This window comes from Protopterus annectens, chromosome 13.part0 (assembly GCF_019279795.1).
Source record: "Protopterus annectens isolate FY-2018-M chromosome 13.part0, PAN1.0, whole genome shotgun sequence".
NCBI lineage: Eukaryota > Metazoa > Chordata > Ceratodontiformes > Protopteridae > Protopterus > Protopterus annectens.
In genome coordinates, this window is record NC_056747.1 from 360392700 (window position 1) to 360414153 (window position 21454).

Sequence of the window (21454 nt, forward strand, 5' to 3'; positions counted from 1 at the left end):
GTGGGGGTTGTGTGGAAGGGTGGGGGGAATTTGTGGGTGGTTGTGGGATTGGTGTTTTCCATGTGGTGGTTCACAGAATGCAACAATGAGCCTTTTTCTTTAAATATTTTTTTATTGATTTTCATAAAATACAAGAAATGATGTATAATATGTCTTAAAACCATCATAATGATAACCCTTTTGAGCATCTTTACATTTCAGGTGCAGTCAATTGCATTATCAAGAAATACTGCAGTGAATTAAATAAAGCTGTTCAGAAATGGTACAAAAAAGCATCTGACAGGTCATCATAAATGTGGTTTGTCTATATGTATATTTGGGCATGTGTTTATTTTTGTTGTCACTTGGTGTTGGGTTCATTGTGTGATACGTAAATTGTGTGGCCAAACCTCACCATACTTCTATAAACATGTTTCTCAGTTGAGCGTCTGTCAAAGAAACAAATGGGAGGTAGTAAGTAGATCAGCAGTTATTGAAGATGGGGGGGGGGGGGCGTATCCTGACTTATCACATGTCTGTATTGTATTCCTTTATCTTTTGTAGGTGTTGGACCAGGCTGTACAGATGAGACTCTACTGTCTGCTATTGCTAGTGCATTGCACACTAGCACGACCCCCATCACTGGACAGCTATCTGCAGCTGTTGAGAAGAATCCTGGTGTCTGGCTTAATACTTCGCAGCCACTTTGCAAAGCATTCATGGTTACTGATGAAGACATTAGGTAGCCAACTTTTTGTATTTTTTTTTTTAAGTTACTGTTTTGTTCCATTTTGTGTGATGATTTGATCATGAAAAAGAGAATGCCCTCAGCTTAAGTGATATATTGTGTGAATCATATGGATGTACTGATAATGGATAAGTAGATAAAAATGATAGGCAATTGGTTGTCTAGAGTGGGGGAATTGATTATACAGAAGGGGGTGAGGGCTGCTAGTTTTAAAACTGTAAGCTTCAATCTTGGGCATTGTTAGAAAGAAAATGTTTTCCTCTGTTATAATTGTAAATTCCTTTGATTCTTGTATGATCATTGCCTGATAAGTCATAAAACAGTGTAGATACTTCTGTATTTGTAAGCCGTTATTAGTCATAGCTTAGGTTTACTCACCATTTTGGATGCTTTTTTGTCCAATTAAAATTAACATAGCAGAAGCTGTATAGCATGTCCGTTACGTCTTGTGTTAAGATTAACTGGGTTAGAACACTGATTCAAAAGGACCTGTTTTTATACGCAGCCTGGGAGAAAAATAACATACAAGGACAATCAATGCAACACATTCAATACAAAATAATTAAGTAGAGCAGTGATATACGTAAAAAGTTACACTATGCCCAGTTACAGCCCATTCAGTTGGATCACATTGGAGCATTAACAATCATAATGTTAAACTGAGATGGACTTCATATAGCTGTAATGAATTTAAAAGCAAGCGGTAGAGAGTGCTGAAGTAACGAGAAGGGTTCATTTCAAGTGACTATGATTAATATGGTTCAACAGTGGCACTGCACCTTCAACTGTACAGGTGTACTTAATTCATGGCAGTAGTGTTGCCTGTGTTTGCTTGAGCCTGTTGTACTGTGCTTCACTGCATGGGTTGTGCCTGAAGAGTCACTGGACCAGCATATGCCCCCAGTTTACAAATGTTAAATAAAAGGCTCTGCAGTAGAATCATAGTTAACCCCTGATTTTGATCTGGTTTTTGCTTTTCAGACTGGAAAAGTTTTAATTTTTCATTATTTACTTTGTGCCCCACAGTTAGTAGGAACTAATAGCTGTTTCACTACTTGTGGAGAGGGCAAAAATATATTTGTTTACTGGCTGCCAGTCAGTTGTATTTTATTTGATTATTCCAGCTCATCTACTGTCATTTTCAGTATCCCATACTCTCATAATCATCTCCTATTTGAACATGATAGTGGCAAATTTAACTTGATGAAATTCTCATTTCTTTCAAAGGCTTGATACCTGTTGCTATTATTGAGGTGTTAGATTTCTTCGCAGAATGGCAGGTCCGAAGCAGCACTTGTAGACTGCATTGGTGAAAACAGAGGTGTAGAAATGATGCAGAGAAATGCAGCTAATGCTCCTGGCAGCCTACATTTCCTCCTGTTGTAAACCCGCTCCTTATTTAGTCTTGTTTGTGTGCATATGAATAGTATTCCTTGATGTTCTTCGTCTCACATTGCTGCAGTCATAACCTGTGGGTAGTCCGCTGTCCTCGGTCGGCCCAAATACCAAAGTGTTAAGCTGGCGTCGGTCATGGTCACTCAGATCTGACGTCAGTACACAGTGGTACTAAAGCGCATGACCGACACCATATCCTCAGTCTTTCTTGCCGCATGGTCCGAAGCAGAAGCAGCGTTTGCAAGTGCCGTTCGGCGTCCTGAAATTTTCGTATTCTGAGTTTCAGACCAAGACCAAGTTGGCTGGTACCCCGTTGGGGAATATTTTTGTCTTTTCTTGCCTCAGTTTAATCCGGATGTCAGAAAAAGTTAATAATTGTATTTCTTGTGGGAAACAGATACCTCATAGGGACTACCACTCTCTCTGTATTCCTTGCTTGGGGCCTGAGCACGACGTAGTCGGGTGTCGCTTTTGCGCTAGATTTAATAAGCGCACCATTAAACGCAGGTTAGATTGTGCTAGACTTGTTTTCGGTAAGCGGTGTAACTACAACATGCCGTCGGATCCTCCGCCCGCTACCGCTAAGAAGCGAAAAGATAAATCGTTAGTCTAAGCAGAATGAGTCGTCCGTTGCGGACGCCGGTTCTATGGAAACTACGGTTGAATCTGTGGATCCAGCGGAGGTTTCAGCTGAATCACAGGGGGAGCCTTTAATCTTACAGGAATTGGCCTCTCAGGAGTTAGGTCAGGCCGAGGGGGCCTCTCAAGTTTCTGTAGTTCCTTCTTTACATAAGGTTTTTAGGCCTTCTACTTCTGTCACTAAAGCCCCTTCTAAAGCTAGACCTGGTCTTTCTGGCACAGGCGTCAGCCCTAGTTCTTCAGGCTCTGTTCCTAAAAAACATATGCTGAAAATGGCAGAGGATTTGATTACTTTAATCAGAGGTTCTATGCCCTCCAGATAAGAGGCCTAGGGTGGAGACAGGGGTGGAGGGATTGGAGCATTCCTCAGATTACTCTGAGTCTTCAGCTGAGGACATTCAGGATTTTCCTCCCTATTCTGATTCGGATGCAGAGGATTCCTGTCCTTCTGCTTCTCCTCCAGAGGATTTTTCCTTTTCTGAAACCCTGCACTCCATGAGGGAGCATTTTAAGTGGCAAGGTCAGGATTTTCAGATTCTCATAAGAGGCTTAGGGAATTTTGTTTTACCACAACATAGGCCCTTGGCTATTCCCCTGTTTTGGATGTTGTTCAGGTGTTTTTCTGAAGCTTCCCTTAATCCTGATTCTTTACCCCCTGCCCTGTCAAGCCAGACAGGTATTACAGAGTTCCAGAGGCTCATAAATATTTGTATAAGAGTCCTAGAGCTGACCCGGAAACTATTAGTCAGGGACCTAAGGGTGTCAGGGCTTCTGTAGTTAAGAATCCAGTTCCTCTGGATAAAGATTCTAGAGCTTTGGATAGGTGGGGTAAAAAAGTGTATACCTCCTCCACGCTAGCTATGAGGGCTTTAAATTGTCAGTTTCATATGCTGAAGTATCAGAACTTTCTGTTAAGTCAGTTGAAATCTAAGGTAGATGCTTTAGCTGAGGGTATAGAGTGTAAGGAATTGCAGGACTTAGTTCATGCCTCTGATCAGGTATGTAAGCATTCCTTGCAGTGTGGCTTTGATGCTCTTCAGGCTTCTTCCAGGGTGGCTGCCACTGGTTCAGTTATTCGTAGGCACGCCTGGCTTAAGGATCAGAATTTGTCTGAGCATGTTAAAGCTCGAATTTTGGATGCTCCCCTTCAATCTGAAGTTCTTTTTGGTTCTCCTGTGGAGTCAGTTTTGAAGAAAATGGAGGACAAAGCTAAGTCCATGCAGACGGTTAAGGACTTTTTACAAGTGCAGCCCCCTAAGTTTAGCAGAAATTGGCCTGAAAAGGATGGGCTTATCCTTCTTCTGATTTTCAGTCTAAGGGCAGATCTAGACGTGGTAGGGGCAGAGCTCGGGCTCAGGGTTCTTTCAGACCTAGGACGTTGAGTTCTCCTGCACAATCTTCTGGTGAGGGCAGGGGTCAGCCTTTTCGTAAACAGACCCAATGACCTGTATCTCCAGCTGCCAGATTCCTCCTGTCTGGCAGCTTCTCTAGGAGGAAAGTTGGCACTTTTCAAGCAAAATTGGCTTTTGGTCACCCAGGACAAATGGGTGTTGGACATTATAAATCGAGGCTACAAGTTTTATTTTCACACCTTGCCTCCTTTCAAAGGCATGCCGGACGTACTTCCTCAGCAAAGGCTGGAGGCTCACAAGCAGATTTCTTTACTTTTACAAATAGGGGCTATCCAGGTGGTACCTCCGTCAGAAGTAGGCCTAGGATTTTATTATCGCCTGTTTCTTGTGCCAAAGAAAGGAAACACTTGGAGGCCAATTCTGGATTTGTCCATTCTCAATACATACCTAGACATTCCAAAGTTCAAGATGTTAACTTTGCAGCAACTTCTGCCTCTGCTAGGCAAAGATCACTGGATGGTAACTCTGGATCTCAAAGAGGCTTATCTTCACATTCCTATCAGGCCCAGCTGCAGGAGGTTCCTGCGTTTTCGGGCTGGTACTTTTCATTATCAGTTCTCTGCATTGCCCTTTGGCTTATCTACTGCGCCCAGGGTGTTCACAAAGGTCCTGGCTCCTGTGATAGCCTTCTTAAGACTAAGAGGAATACAAATTTATCCTTATCTGGAAGATTGCCTGATTCTTGTTCAAGACAAAGTCCAGTTACTTCAGCATCTACAGTATGTAATGGCAGTTTTAAGGTGCCTAGGGTATTCTGTGAACGAAACAAAGTCCAGTCTAGTACCCTCTCAGGACATGTGCTTTCTGGGTGTGAGACTGAATACAGCCTCTCAGATGGCTTTTTTGACCCCAGACAAAGAAATCTTCCCCTATACTTCCAGCAATTATCCCTACTGTCCAGGCTGACTGCAAGGACAGTCCTTCAAGCCTTGGGGTTCATGGCATCTTGTATTCTGGTACTTCCCAATGCCAAACTACATATGAGGAAGCTACAATGGTATCTCAAAAGTGTATGGACTCAACACTGCCACGATTTGGACACTGTCATTCAGATAATACCTTGCATCCAAAAAGAATTTTTGTGGTGGGCTCAGGAATGTCACCTAAACAAGGGACTCTGTGACCCGACCAGAGGCGAGTTAGATCTTAACGACAGATGCCTCAGACATGGCTTGGGGAGCACACTTCAATGGGAAATGGATTCAAGACACGTGGCCTCCCAGACTACAGCATTTGCATATCAACATGAAGGAGATGTTAGCAGTCCAATTTGCACTGATGGCTTTCAAGGATCTACTTCAACCGGGACAGGTGTTGATACAAACAGACAACACAACAGTCATGTCGTACATCAACAAGCAGGGGGGAACCCATTCGTACCCTCTTTGCAGACAAGCTATGATTTTGTGGGAGACTGCTCTGAGTTTGCACGTCACTCTTCAAGCAAGGTTTCTGCCAGGAGTACAGAACTCCTTAGCAGATGTTTTGAGCAGACAGATGGTGGATCCCCACGAGTGGAAATTGGATCCTCATGTATTTCAACAGTTGACAGTGGCTTGGGGAACTCCAGACAAAGATCTGTTCGCTTCTCCACTTAATTTCCAACTGCCAAAATTTTGCACAAAGATGTTTCACCCAAAAGCTTGGAAAGTGGATGCTTTATCTTTCAGTTGGAACAACCTTCACGTCTATGCTTTTCCTCCTCTGCCTCTCCTTCCCAAGGTGCTCTTGAAGGTCAGACAGGACAAACCTTGCATGATTCTAATAGCTCCAGATTGGCCACGTCAGCACTGGTATCCTCTGCTGCGGAGTTTAGTACAGGAGCCTCCTTGTCCTTTGCCACCAATTCCGCACCTTTTGTCCCAGGCAAGCAATCATTTCCTCAATGTCAAGGTACAGTCCCTGCATCTGACAGCCTGGCATATTCTGTTTTAGACCCTGGGGGGTCGCAGCTTCCTCAACAAGTTTTGAATGTCATATTGGAAGCCAGACGACCTAGTACTAGGAAAGTTTATGCTGATAAATGGAGGAGATTTTTTCTTTGGAGCACAGCAAAGAGCTTTGATGTTTCGGTGCCTAATTTGAGTGTTACACTACAGTACCTTACAGAATTATTAGACAAGGGTTTGTCTTTCTCCTCCGTGAAAGTTCATGCTGCAGCCATTTCTGCTCACTATGATTGTGACCCACCATTATTTTCTCACCCTTTGTTTAAGCAATTTCTTAGAGGGCAAAGAACATAAGACCCCCACGTAGAGCTCCTACTCCTTCCTGGGATCTCAATTTTGTGTTGGAAAAGCTTACTTTACCTCCTTTTGAACCTGCAGCTACATCTGAGTTGAAGTTTTTGTCTTGGAAGACTGCTTTTTTGTTTGCCATTACGTCTGCTAGGAGGGTATCTGAATTACAGGCTCTAATGGCAGTTGAACCCTTCCTGATATTCCATAAGGATAGGGTATCCCTGCGTACTAATCCTACTTTTATGCCAAAAGTTGTTTCTAATGTGGCCTTAAACCAATCTATTCATTTGCCTACTTTTTATGCTGATCCCCAAAATAAAGTGGAAAAAATTTTGCATTCTTTGGATATTCACAGGCAGTTACGCTATTATTTGAGCAGAACTAAAGGGTTCAGGCAGACTCAACAGTTATTCATTTCTTTTGCTTTGGGTTCACAAGGAAAAGCTGTTTCAAAGCAAACTATTTCTAAGTGGATTGGCCATTGTATTGCTTTTTGTTGTTCTCATCATGGAAAGGATGTTCCGGCTGGGATCAGACCTCATTCCACTAGGGCTACTGCCACTTCTACTGCCTTTTTAAGGGGAGTTTCTACTAAGGATATTTTGGAGGCAGCTACTTGGAGTTCAGTGCACACTTTTACTAAACATTACCATCTCCCTCTTTATTCCAAATCAAGGGCTGGGTTTGCCACTGCAGTTTTACAGGGCATGTTAGCAGCTCCTAATGCTTTTTAATTTTGCCAACCTCCCTTTACCTTTGCTTTGGGATTCTACCCACAGGTTATGACTGCAGCAATGTGAGACGAAGAACATAGTACAGTTTTGTACCTACCATAAATGTAGATGTTCGAGGATCCACATTGCTGCAGTCCAATTTTCCCTCCCTCCTTCCCCTCTGTAGTTTGGGGTTGCTGTGTTGCTTTTGGGGTAATTATTTTTTCTATATTGGTGGTTGGGTATTTTCTATTTTTGGCTATGGCCTTTTCTTTTTAGGTCTTCTGACATCTGGGGCAAGAAAGACTGAGGATATGGCGTCGGTTATGCGCTTTAGTACCACTGCGTACTGACGTCAGATCTGAGCGATCATGACCGACGCCAGCCTAACACTTTGGTATTCGGGCCGACCGAGGACAGCGGACTACCCACAGGTTATGACAGCAGCAATGTGGATCCTCTAACATCTACATTTATGGTAGGTACAAAACTGTACTTTTTTGCTTGGTGTGTGCTTTTCCTTCTTCCAGAGCTACATCTGGAGTGAACACACACAAGGAGTGAAACCTGTTAGTACAACAGCATCAGTGGGACTATGTGCATGTTATTTAGGGAACCTTGTGGGGATGTATTTGCTGTCATCGAATGCCTCAGTGTTGAATTTTATGCATCTTTAACATTGACATTTGCTAGGACTACAACAATATGCAGGAAGTTGAGGTAAATAGTTGAAGCTATGAAAATGTACCTCTTCAGATTTGAGAGTATGTTTATATGTATGTACATACATATATATGTGCGTACGTATAAACGTGTGTGTGTGTGTATATATATATATATATATATATATATATATATATATATATATATATATGTGTGTGTCTGTCTGTGTGTCTGTCGGTGTGTCTATATATATATATATATATATATATATATATATATATATATATATATATAATTATATATATATATATATATATATATATATAATATATATATATATAATTTATATTTGTTGAATGGTAGAGTCCGACTGGATGTAGGTCCATTTTCAGCGGAGGCCCGGGGAGAAAAGCTCCACAGTTAAAATAAACAGTAGTTACATTGAATTACATAGCAATTACTTACAACATATTTACAGATGAACATAGTACATCAGTAGACAACTAGAATATTTATTTGTCAAGTACATAAGACATTAAATGTTACAATATATATAAAAAATACAAAAATGTATATTATGTGGTTTTACCATGGAACAGTTTACCAGTTCTGTCTTCCTTCTTTCCAGCTGGTGTAGCAGTTAACGTTGTCGCCTCACAGCAAGAGGTTCTCGGGTCCGTTTCTTGGCTGGGGGGCCTTCTGTGCGGAGTCTACATGTCCTCCCTGTGGTTACGTGGGTTTTCTCCGGGTGCTCCAGTTTCCACTCGCATCCCAAAGACATGCAGTAGGTGGATTGGACACACTAAATTGGCCCTAGGGGTGTGTGTGTGCACCTTCTGTGGAAGGTTGAGCGCCGGGCTGGCAACTCGGCACCTTAAAACTCCACTGCCACTCATGAGCGGACAGATGGTCTGCGACCCCTAACTGGGAAAAGCCGAAAGAAGAAGAGATATATATATATATATATATATATATATATATATATATATGTATGTATATATATATATATATATATATATATTCTAATTTTCAGTTTCAAAACCTCGAATTTCTTAATATCGAAGTGTTGAAATTCAGAGATTGTACTATAGCATGTAAAACTGTAAATGTACTGTTGTGCACTGTATGACCATCTGCATTTAAACGGTTTGAAGTTTCAAAACTTAGACCTAATGGTCTTAACTTTAAGAAATTTGAAGTTTTAAAACTTAGAAATTTAGAATTAGACCCATATATATGTGTATATTTTTTGTAAAAAGTATAATGCTTTTCTTTAACACTTTTATTTAAGTTAGGAAAAATGTTTAATGAACTGTTGCATCACACTTTTTGAGAAAAAAATTTAACTTTTTTTTTTCACTTAAAACTTGTGTGAAATTACTTTTGGGAACTAAGTTAAGTGTTTTAAATTTTTTTTCGCTGCTGTAATTTGATGGAAAACTTATTTGATATGTACCTGTTTCAACAACTCATTGCTATCCATCTTACCCTGGCTTCAGGCTTCATTTGTGGTTTTACCGTGGAACAGTTTACCAGTTCTCTCTTCTTCCTTCTTTCCAGCCAAAAAACCAAAAAAAAAACCTCTCCTTGCTTCTTTTGCAGGCTACAAATATCTTCAGATGGGTGAGTCTGCTGTGCTCATTTCTGTTGTCTTAGACCGTTCATCTTCTATCTTGGCACCCTCTGGTTTAGTCCCTTCAGCCACCATGGACCAGGGGTTAGATATATCCTGTAGCTGTAGCTATTAACGTGATCTTGGTGGGTAGGGGAGAATCTCTTTCAGTCATGGACAAAGCGGGGAATGCCTCCCTGCAATGCTGGATTGGCAAGAGATGCAATTTACCTGGTAAGAATTGATCTGCTTCTGTGGGAATTCCTGTCAAAAAGAAGCAGGAAGTTGAATTTATTTTTTTCTTGTGTTTTTGATGTGAGTGATGTAGTGGGCTTAGCTGGGCAGGCTCTTAACCCTTCTATTTCTGGTGTTACTGGTAAGAGAAAAAGGAAATCACTCCTAGTATATCTAACAGGAGAATTTTTTTGAGGGGGCAACTTTGTGTTTTTGATGGTCATTTAGAAGAATTATTTTTCTGAAATCATATCCTGAATTGATGTTTCCCTGGAAACATTATGATATTCCAGAGTCTTTGAAAAAATATTATGACTTATTACAATTTGAATTTCCTGAACCCACTCCTGTCCCTTCTGATCTCATAGGCATTGTTGCAGTATTGATTCTTGGGTTGTCTCGTCATGCAGAAGCCTGTGATCAACCTGATATTACCTTGTCCCTAGTTGATGGATTTTTGAAGACTGATGTCTAGTTGTCAGGGTATAAGAAGGGCTTCTGTCGATCCCATTTTCAGTTTTTTCTAGCTACGCAGTCAGATGTACTTCATGTGTACTCTAGCAGTTAGTCATTTTGCTTGTTTTTCTAGAGGACCACCTTCCTGTCATAAAAGTATCCCATTGGAGAAAATTCTGTACTAATTTAATGTTAAAATCAACAATTGCTTGATGTGTGGGAAGCAAATCACACGTTTGTTCTGCATGGGGCCTCAGCACAATGTCTGAAACTGTCCTGACCTCAATTGAGTGAAAACTGTCAAACGTAAGGCCGAGCTCCTAGCTTCTTGTATAGAATCCTCTTCAGCTTCCTCAGCAGCATCACAATCTGTTACCATAGGGCCTCCACAGAATTTGGCATTGGCTAACATTACTCAAAAAAAAAAAAAGGCTAAGGACCCCGACATTACCAAAAAAGCTCCATGTATGCGTCTTAAGTCGACTGATGACCCCAGGTGCATTGTTTTTGTAACCTCCTGGTCTGGCAACTCCTAGGCCCGAACTCTGTGACATGACTTTTTGGGAGGATATCATAGTTTCCAGCCTACCTTTGAATGTTACCATGGCTCACACATTGGTCAAGCCTGAGAGATCTCTGCAGGCCTCTGCTTCTGATGTGTTCCCTGTGGGTGTCAAGGGAGTTTTTGTCCTCCCTGACTACTGAAGTTACAAATGAAATGGTGGTCTGATAAATGTACCCTCCACTTGCCCCTTTGAAACAGAACCCAGTCCAAAGCAAACCATTTTTTTCTTTGCCACCACCTCTGACCAATTTTTCTTAGATCAAGTGTACTATATTCTCCCACTCCCATACTTTTCCCTTCACACCCTCCCTTCCAAGTCTCTGGCAAAAAACACTTTCCTCCTTATACCAATGGGAATCCATCACCAGGGTTAAGCGAGTCCTCAGAATTATAGTGAAATACCACCCTTTGGTGTTCTAGAGCCACCAAAAGAGCAAGAAAGCCTCTTACCAGCTATCCTCAAAGGGCTATTTCACCAAGGATCCATCTAGCCTGCCCCTCCAGGACAAGAGGGCAAAGGTTTCTACTCAAGAATATTACTAGGTCCAAGGAGAGGGCACATGCAGGGCTATCTTTTACCTCTGAAAACTAAACAAGTTCCTCAGCATCTCAAAATTCCAATTGCGTATGTTGTAAAAAGAACTGCCCATGATCTTCCAAGATGCCTGTCTATTCACTGTAGACCTAAAAGACACTTCCACGCCCTCATACACTCACAGAAAGTACCTATGATTTGTATTAAAAGGCTCCCACCTCAGTTCTGTGCTTTACCATTTGGGCTATGTACTGCTACCAGAGTTTTCACAAAATGTCTAGCTCCTCTGGTAGAAAGTCGCGGAACTATGTGTTCATTTTTTTACCCCTCCTTAGATTGTCTCATTGAGAAAAGATGCACATCAGACACCAGGTGCTTTGCAGGTCATTCTACATAGTTTTCAGAAGGTAGATCTCACCTTAAATCTTCAAAAAATCTCAGACTTAAACACTGATCCTCTTTCTGGGAGCCCTCACAGATTTGATTCAACAGAGAAAGCCTTATTTCCTCAAGACAAGATTGCTTTCTACAAAAACTTCTAGCACAACATCTCAGGCAACAAAAAGTGGAAAGGGCAGTCACCAAGTGTAGGGACCGTATAACAAGGAAGATAAGAAACCTTGTAGAAGTATTAGAATTATTTCAGAAATTTTATGAAAATTTGTATAAAGCAGAGAAATATGGAAATTGGGGAAAGGTAAAAATGGGAATTTTAAGGAAAAATTATATGCCAAAGTTGGGGGTAGGTGAAGCTCAATTACTAACAGGATAGGAAGGGATGAGATAAAAATGGCGATGTATAACCTATCTACAGGCAGCTCCCGGGAATAGATGGTATTCCCATGGAAGTTAGGAGGGGGAAAAAATGAAGATTTGGAAGGTCTTGTTTAGCAGTATAAGAGGAGATGTACAAGCATTCTGGAAGAAGGCGGTGATAACGATAATACCTAAAGAGGGTAAAGATCCATTGGATTCTGCTCTTTACAGGCCCATTTCAATTCTTAAACCATGATTACGTGCATATAATGGCTAAAAGAATTGCAAAAGTGATACAAAATTGATAGCTATGGATCAGCGTGGTTTTGTGGAGAGGAGGCAAACATTTGACGAGATTTCAGAACATTGATGATCCAGGAGGAAGCAGAATGTAGGGAAGTACCACTTTTATCGGTGGGTCTTGATCCAGAGAAAGCATTTGACAGAGTAGATTGGGACTTCATGAGCAGGGCAATGAAAGCATTTGCTTTCCCTGATGTTTATAAGGTTGATTAGAAGAATGTATGAGGGATCGGAGGTGTGAATTCAAGTGTGTGGGGTCCTCTTTGATTGTTTCTGCTCTAGTAGAAGAACCTGGCAGGGTTGTCTGCTTTCTCCTTTGTTTGCATTATGTTTAGAACCATTAGCAAAGAAAATAAGGCACTCAGACATTCAAGGATGTAATTGGTATCATTGTCTGGAAAAGCTTGGCTCTATTTGCAGATATTATTTTATACATGACAAAACCAGAAAGAGACATTGCAGTGTTGTGGCACATTTTGATCGTTTCAAATCTTCTCTGGATTTTAGTCCCTTTATTCGTGTATACAATTCAGGCTTACTTTTATCAACCGGATAATTTGTGGATAGCAATTGAGAGTTTAAGGATTTTAACTGGAAGGGAAGACAGCAAGGGTTAAGTGTGATAAGGTAATTTTACCAGCAGAGTAAGACGGAATGGGATTACCTCATGTGAGGGGGTATTTTAGAATAGCACAGTTAAGGCTGTTATACATAGCACAAGCAGAAAACTATAGAGGAATGATACTGATACAGGGAGGGAGCTCAAAAAATAAAGATTGTGCTTTTGGATGCAGACCCCAAAGGAGAACAACCAAAATCATTGAGTGTTCATGAAATAGGGAATATTCTAACCAAACAGGCACGAGCATGGAGAAGAGATTTTGCCGATGGTGCTGACTGTGGTCAGGGATACATAATAGGCAAGAGGGGTCTGGAATTTATTGGGAAAAACTGGCAAAGGAACCAAGGTATTGGGAGCGAATAACTAGAAAGGGAAAGGTAATAGAATGGGAAGAGGCCAAGAATTTATTTGGACTGCAAGTTTAGAGATTGACTTCCCCATCAAGGATTAGATTCAGAGTATAGGCAAAGAGAAATTGAAATCGGAAGCTCCTAAATGAAAGACCAGCAGTGGTAGAGTTTTTAATAGAATCTTTAACAAACGTTGCCATTAAAAGGAATAATTAGTAAAGCATATAAAATATTGCATAATAAAGAGTCAATCGGAGGAGCTTCGAAAGGATTGAGAAGGAGATATTGGATTAGCAATTCACAAAGTGGCAATGGAGGGATATATGTCTATCTCCCAAATGTGCAACAAAGTCTAGAAGATTTAGGATTTTTGCCTAGAAGTGCTTACGTTGGTGTTTTTATACCTCAAATAGACTGCAAAGAATTTTTCCTCAGGTGGATAGCAAATGTAGGAGGTTTGACGGGCAAGAAAGAGGTAGCTGGGAATATTTTTTTGGGAGTGTAGTGAGCTGGCTGACTTGGGATTCCCTGCAGACCTTTCTGTCAGATGCTGGGTGAGCAGGATGGACTGACTGGGGAGATTTTTTTTTTTGAGTTGTGCTACAGAATTACAATTGCCTAGACATAGTAAAACCTTGCTGAGTCTAATTATGGTGTCTGCCATTGCTAGAAAATGGAAATCTAAGTCACGACCAACTTTTCTAGAAGTAGTGAATATACTAAGATAGATAAAACAACTGGAATTGGGATCTTTAGAAAAGGGAAGGAGCAAACTACACAGGAAAAATGGTAATTGTGGCAACAATATATGCAGAGCAGGAACTAAGTTTGAGGCAGGATTTGAATGAGCCATATAATGCTTAACTGACAGTGGTTTATAAGTGATGTATAATGTTTACAACTGCAGTTGTTTCAATGGTGTCTGAGATGTAACTGGTTTGCAACTAAAGTGATATTTTGTATGTCTTTCATTCATATAATGTAAGATTGCCTTTGTCGTATGTGTAAATGTAGTAGATGTTTGGGGGAGGAGATGATTGCTTTCTTAACATGCTGTCTGACCAGTTATTTTCTGAAGCAACTCATTGCTAGAGAATTTCAGAGAATAGTGTGGTACATGGCATCCTGTATTCTCATGATCCCATTTACAAAGTTACTCATGAGGAAACTCCACTGGTTTCGGAAAAGTGTTTGGGAACAGCATTCCCAATCCGTGATAACTCTACGTCCTCTCCTTCCATACCTGAAAAAGAAACTCCTGTGATGAAAACATCATTCAGAGTAACCTAGTAGAAAACCTCACTTTATTAGAGCAGATAACGCCATCATAAAACACTGTTCAGACATGGCTTGGGCAGTCGCTTTGGTCCCACGAAAGGTCATAGGAGGTCACTAGGCTAATGGCCCCAGGGCTCTTACAGGTTCAACCCTTGTTCCCAAGGGTGTCTGGTTCAAGCAGACACTAAAATCAGCACCTTTTGCCTCCAAGAGGGACACAGGTGGAACCCTGTGATGAATTTCCAGTCGTCCAAATCATGCTTAAATGAGGCCAATGAGGGGCTTTGTTTAATAGGAAGCTTGCCCCAAAGGTGGGGCAACTTCTGAGACATGTTTTTCCAGCAAGTTCTGTTGATGCCACATACCAGGTTAAGGTCCTTTGAGTGAGTGACTTGTGTGCCATTTGACTTGTGAATGTGCATTTCCATTAAAGCTAAGAGATAGCTCTATATGTAAGCCACAGGTCATCTGTCCGCAGTCTGTACGACAGAGTAAAGTGACAATGATCTCTGTCCACATAACAGATCTCAAGGACCCTGATTTTTCTTTGTAAGTAACCTTTGTGGTCTGTCCAGTTGCTGCAGGTCAGGGCATTTGGTCCCCACGGCAGAGGAAGTTGCATATAAATCGGGAGGAGTTGCTGGCAGTCTACCTGTCCATAAAATTTTTTAAACAGAACTTTAGCCCAGGGAATCTGCATATCTGGTTAGACAACCACATTGATGTGGTACATAAACAAGGGGCAACTTTCTTAACATCTGCGCAGCCTTTCCAGGACAATTTGGTTGCAAGCGGAAGAAATATGGCTGACCCTCCTAGCCTGTTATATTCTGGGCCAGAACAATACCCAGAATGTCTAAGCAGGGACCTTCTTGGTCCCAAAGAATGGATACTACTATAGAGAGAGGTCTTCCTGGATCTAGCCATACAGTGGGAGATGCCCCCCAATAAACATGTTTGCCTCTCAACACATCAAGCAGCTACAGAAGTTCTGCTGTAGAGCAGAACAGACAGGAGCTTAGAAAATACATTCTCCTTCACATGGACAGATCAGTTCCTGTATGCATTCCTGCCCTTAAGCCTGATTCCCAGGGTACTGACAAACCAGGGTGGAGAGACCAAGTATGACCCTCGTGGACCTCATCTGGCAGAGATAGCACTGTTTCTCCCTCTTCCTGGCACTGTGTCGAGATTCTGCACCCAACCACAACAGGTAGATCTCTTCAGTCAAGTCAAGGTATTGGTCTCCCACCTCCATCTAGCCACCCCTCAGATTAACTGTAGTTTTGGGATTTGACTTGAATGAAATCCTTTCTATTCGAAAGGAAGCCTGATACCAGCAAAATCATACCTGGCAAAATGGAAAAGCTTTTCTCCTTGGTGTCACAGCAATAACACTAACCCTTCTCAGACATCCTCAGTTTTTCAGTACTTGTCTGGTCTCTTTAGACTAGGATTTTCCTGATGTCCTTCAAGGATGCATGTGCAGTCATCACATATGGGTTGTCCTGCCTCAGGCAGCCCTTTGGTCGGCCGGATTCCAAAGTCTGGGTCCGGCGTCGGCTGATGTCGCCCTTTCCCCGACGTCACAGCGCTTGGGGTATAAAAGTGTCAGCCAACGCCATCTTCCTCAGTCTTTCTTGCCGCGTGGTGCCCGAAGCAGAAGCAGTTCACAAGTGCCGGTCGGCCAGCTCCTGTAAATTCGCTATCCGAAGACTTCAAAAGCTAAGTACCCCGTTGGGGACTCTTTCTGACATCGGCTGAGGCAAGAAAAAGTCAATAATTGTTTAACTTGTGGGAAACAAATACCTCAAGGATTTCCACTCTTATTGTCTTCCCTGCTTAGGCCCAGACCACGACGTCTCGGCCTGTTCAGCCTGCGCTTCCTTCAACCGACGCACTTTTAGACGTCGATCGGAGTTCGCAGAAGAGTTTTTTGGGGATAATTTTGCTTACAAAATGCTGTCGGAAACCCCGACATCACATTTAATTAAACGGAAAGACAAGGACCGACACACGCGGACCATGGTTTCGGCTGAAACTGCGGCAAGGCCTACCGCGAGTGTCTCTCTCGGCTGATAGAGTCCTTCGAACTTCCGAACCCTGAAATAATACAGCCTCGGTGGCTACTACCGAGTCGGTTACAGATTTGCCTTCCGAAACTGGTGTACTGGAATCCTCCGACACCATACCTTTAGACAAAGCTACACCAGCTCGTGGTGCAGCCAGGCCTCCTGCATCCATGTCTATTAAGGCCTTCACCAGGGCTAAAGCTGCAAAACACACTAAAGCCATGCCTCCTAGAGTTATTCCTCAGGGTCCTTCTAGTTCACAGATTCTAACCTTAGCAGCGGACCTTATCTCCTTAATTAGGGGCTCAGCCTCATCCGGACAGGGGCTCCCAACCACCTCTAGACAAAAGGCCCAGGATGGATCCTCCTGATCCCCTTTCCTCAGAGGAGGCCTCTGTTGGCTCGGATCACTCAGACTACCAGGAGGAGGCTTATTCGGCCTACGAGGATTCGGATGCAGAGGAATCTATTCCCTCGGCCTCCCCTCCTGAAGAACTTTCCTTTGGGGAGACCCTTCACACTATGAGAGAGCATTTCAAGTGGCAGGGCCAGGAATTTTCTGATTCCAGGAAAAGACTAAGGACTTTCCTTCATTTACCTCAGCATAGACCTTTTGCTATTCCTCCTGTCTTAAATGTGATGATGTATATTCTGACTCTAGTACGACTCCTGACACTCTGCCTCCGGCTCCTGTTAAGCCCGATAGGTATTACAGGGTCCCGGACACACACTACTTTCTTTATAAGGCCCACTCTGCTGACCCTGAAACTATTTCACAGGGCCCTAAAGGGGTTGCAGCTGTTAGTACTAAAAACCCACTCCCCTCTGCAAAGGAGTCCAGGGCATTAGAGAGATGGGGATAAAAAAGTGTATACTTCTGCCACTCTTGCTATGAGGGCATTAAATTGTCAATTTCACATGATACAGTTTCAAGAGTATTTGTTAGAAGAAATGCATAAGAAATTGCCTTCTGAACCCCTTGTCCGTAAATCCCTTCAGGATCTGGTACATAACTCCCAGCAGGTTAGCAACCACTTCTTGCAGTGTGGTTATGATGCATTGGAAGCTTCATGTAGGTCAGCAATGACAGGTGTTGTCATACGCAGGCATGCTTGGCTGAAGGAACAATCTCTGCCAGAACATGTTAAAGCTAAGCTTTTGGATGCTCCACTGAAAAAGCAAAAGTTATTTGGTTCCACTGCTCAAGACGTCCTAAAGAAATTTGAGGAAAAGGCAAAATCTGTACAAACAGTTAAGGATTTTCTTCAAGTCCAATCGCCTAGATTCAGCAGAAACTGGCCTTCCAAGAATTGGTCCTTTCCGGACACAGAAAGATTTCAAAGGGGCAGGAACAGGCATGCCAGAGGTAGAGAGCAAGCTAGGGGCTCCTACAGAGGCCGTCAATGGCAACCTCCAATCCAGACAGGCAGTTCAGGACCTGCAACTGCTGCACAAGGACAAACTCAATGACTTTGCTTGGACTCCGCCAACCAGGGCTCAATTAGAAGCACCTTTGGGCGGAAAGCTTTCTTTATTCTCAAGAAATTGGCACAACATTACAAGAGACAAATGGACACTCCAAATAATAGACAACGGATGCAGGTCTATTTCCACACATTGCCAAAGAGAAAAGGCATGCCAGGTCTGCCACCAAATCAAAGGGCAGAGGCTCTGAAACAAATCTCAAATTTACTACAAATGAAAGCCATAGAAAAAGTTTCTATTTCAGAACAAGGCCAAGGCTTTTGCTCAAGGCTATTCCTTGTTCCAAGAAAAGAGCATCAATGGAGACCAATTCTCGACTTATCCGTGCTGAATACTTATCTCATTGTGCCAAAATTCAAAATGCTGACTCTACAGCAACTCCTTCCCATGCTGGGCAAGGGGTCTTGGCTGGTTACTCTAGACCTCAAGGAGGCCATACCTGCATGTCCCTATCAGACAAAGTTGCAGAAGATACCTCAGATTTCTTGCAGGGTCAGAGCATTATCAATTCTCAGCATTGCCCTTTGGCTTATCTACTGCGCCCAGAGTATTCACGAAATGCCTGGCATCAGTAATAGCACACTGCAGACTCCAGGGGATTCAAATCTACCCATATCTGGACGACTGCCTTATACAAGCGGACAACCAACAAACTTTGATTAAGTACTTAAATTATGCCATCAATCTTCTACAGGCCTTGGGATATACAGTCAACATGCACAAATCAAGACTTGTTCCATCCCAAAGAATAACCTTTCTGGGTGCGGATCTATATACCACCCAAATGGCTTATCTCACAGAAGAAAAACAGTCAACTACCGGATTACTTCAAGAATCTGACAAGACAAACCCAGTTGACTGCAAGGAAAATCCTGCAGGCCCTGGGTTGCATGGCATCCTGTATTCTTTTGATCCCACAAGCAAGGCTACATATGAGAAAGCTACAGTGGTATCTAAGGAGTTTATGGACTCAGCACAGTCACAGTTTGGAAACTTTAATCCCACTCATTCCATGCCTTCACAAGGAATTTCTGTGGTGGGCTCAGGCCAGCCAGTCCAATGGAGGGTTGCCCTTCACGAAGCCAAAAGCCTCCCAAACTATTACAACAGACGCTTCAGACCTAGGCTGGGGAGCACACATGGAGGGCAGAGGTATCCAAGGACAGTGGTCACGAAAGGAGCTACGCATGCACATAAATCAAAAAGAAATGCTAGCAGTGATGCATGCAATCGAGGCCTTCAAACTTTTTCTGCATCAAGGCCATCTACTAATAAGGACAGACAACACCACAGTTATGTGGTACATAAACAAGCAAGGAGGTACCCATTCTTACCCTCTTTGCAGACTGGCAATGAATCTATGGGATCTTTCCTTGAAACTCAATATACAGCTACAAGCTCAGTTTGTGCCAGGAAAGGACAATACACTGGCGGACAGCCTAAGCAGAAATATCATGGATGCACACGAGTGGATGCTGCACCCAGACATTTTTCAACTGATGACACAAGCTTGGGGGAGCCCGGACATAGATCTATTTGCATCCCCCCACAATCATCAACTGAAGAAATTCTGCTCAAGGACATACCATCCACAAGCGTGGAAAGTGGACGCCCTCTCCTTCAGCTGGAGAAATCTGACAGTGTATGCATTTCCTCCTATTCCATTAATGACCAAGGTGTTACTGAAGATCAGGGCAGAGCAGCCAGAAGTGATTTTGATAGCTCCGGACTGGCCAAGACAGCACTGGTACCCACTGCTAAGGAGCATGTCACGTACGAAACCATGGCCCCTACCTCTATGGCCACTTCTACTGACACAGCACAGATACAAAACTCTTCATTCCAACCTGAAAACATTGCAACTAACAGCGTGGAGAATACCTTGACTCCTCCTCAGGATAAGCTATCCCAGAGAGTGAAGAATATTATGGAAGCTCGCCGCCCTTCCACAAGGAAGGCATATTTAGCAAAATGGAAAAGATTTCTCCTCTGGAACACTACAAAGGGCCTAGATGCGACAATGATGAACATGGCACATATCCTGGAATATTTGGCACATATCCTGGAATATTTGGCACATATCCTGGAATATTTGGCAGAAATGTTCCACAATGGACTGTCTTACTCTTCTATTAAGATTCATGCTTCAGCAATTTCAGCAGAGTACAATACTGATCCACCTGTCTTTTCTCATCCTCTCCTAAGACAGTTTCTAAGAGGAATTAAAAACATCAAACCTCCTAGGAAACCACCTCTACCTGCTTGGGACCTTAACTACGTGTTGGAAAAATTAACACTGGCTCCATCTGAACCAGCAGCATCTGCAGATCTACAATATCTTTCATGGAAGACTGCTTTCCTTCTGGCAATAACCTCAGCAAGGAGGGTTTCGGAATTGCAGACCCTGATGGCAGTTCAGCCATTTATTATTTTTCACAAGGACAGAGTTTCATTAAGAACTAATCCTACTTTTATGCCAAAGGTGGTATCCAGGGTTTCATTGAATCAAGCCATCCACTTGCCTACCTTCTTCCCAAATCCACAAAACAAAGGAGAAACTGCTGCACACCCTGGACATTCACAGACAGTTGCGCTACTACCTGGACATAGCTAAAGGTTTCAGGAAAACTGACCAGCTGCTAGTAGCATATGCTGCTGGTACTCAAGGAAAAGCAATTTCCAAACAGACAATTTCAAAATGGATAGGAAATTGCATCCGCTTTTGTTACTCATTTCATGGAAAGGCTATACCAGCTAACATTAGATCTCATTCTACGAGAGCCACAGCCACCTCCACAGCTTTCTTAAGAGGGGTGGCTACAAAAGACATTTTAGACGCTGCCACATGGAGCTCCGTGCATACATTTGCCAAGCATTACAATTTACCTTTATATTCCAGATCCAGAGCAGGCTTTGCTACGGCTGTCCTGCAGGGTATCTTAGCTACACCATCCTTTTCCTAGTACCTCCACCCCCAGATTGGCTATGGTATTCTACCCATATGTGATGACTGCAGATGCATCCTTGAAGGACATAGTACAGTTTTGTACCTACCATAAATGTAGATGTCCGATAGGTAGGCATCTGCAGTCAGGTTTACCCCCCCCCTTCCCCTCTGTGGTATTCCTAGGGTACTTACCTCCCTATTAGCTAGCTGGGGGATCTGTTATGGTGTACTTGTTTTATATATATATATATATATATATATTTTTGCAAATGTTTGGATTTTTTATTGCATTTTTCCAAATTTAGCCTTCCTAGAGGGCACCTGGCATCTGGGGCAAGAAAAACTGAGGAAGATGGTGTCGGCTGGCACTTTTATACCCCAGGCGCTGTGACGTCAGGGAAAGGGCGACATCAGCCGACGCCGGACCCAGACTTTGGAATCCGGCCGACC

At 42.6% G+C, this 21454-nt stretch overlaps 1 protein-coding gene across 2 annotated transcripts in view; it reads left to right on the forward strand.

Annotated features, from left to right (window-relative positions):
• MBD3 (methyl-CpG binding domain protein 3) overlaps positions 1-21454 on the forward strand; it is a 729401-nt gene that overhangs the window by 528471 nt on the left and 179476 nt on the right. For both annotated transcript variants that reach the window (XM_044053964.1, XM_044053965.1), the window contains exon 5: positions 544-721. In XM_044053964.1, the coding sequence (XP_043909899.1) occupies positions 544-721 (178 nt within the window). The remainder of the gene's footprint in view (positions 1-543; positions 722-21454) is intronic.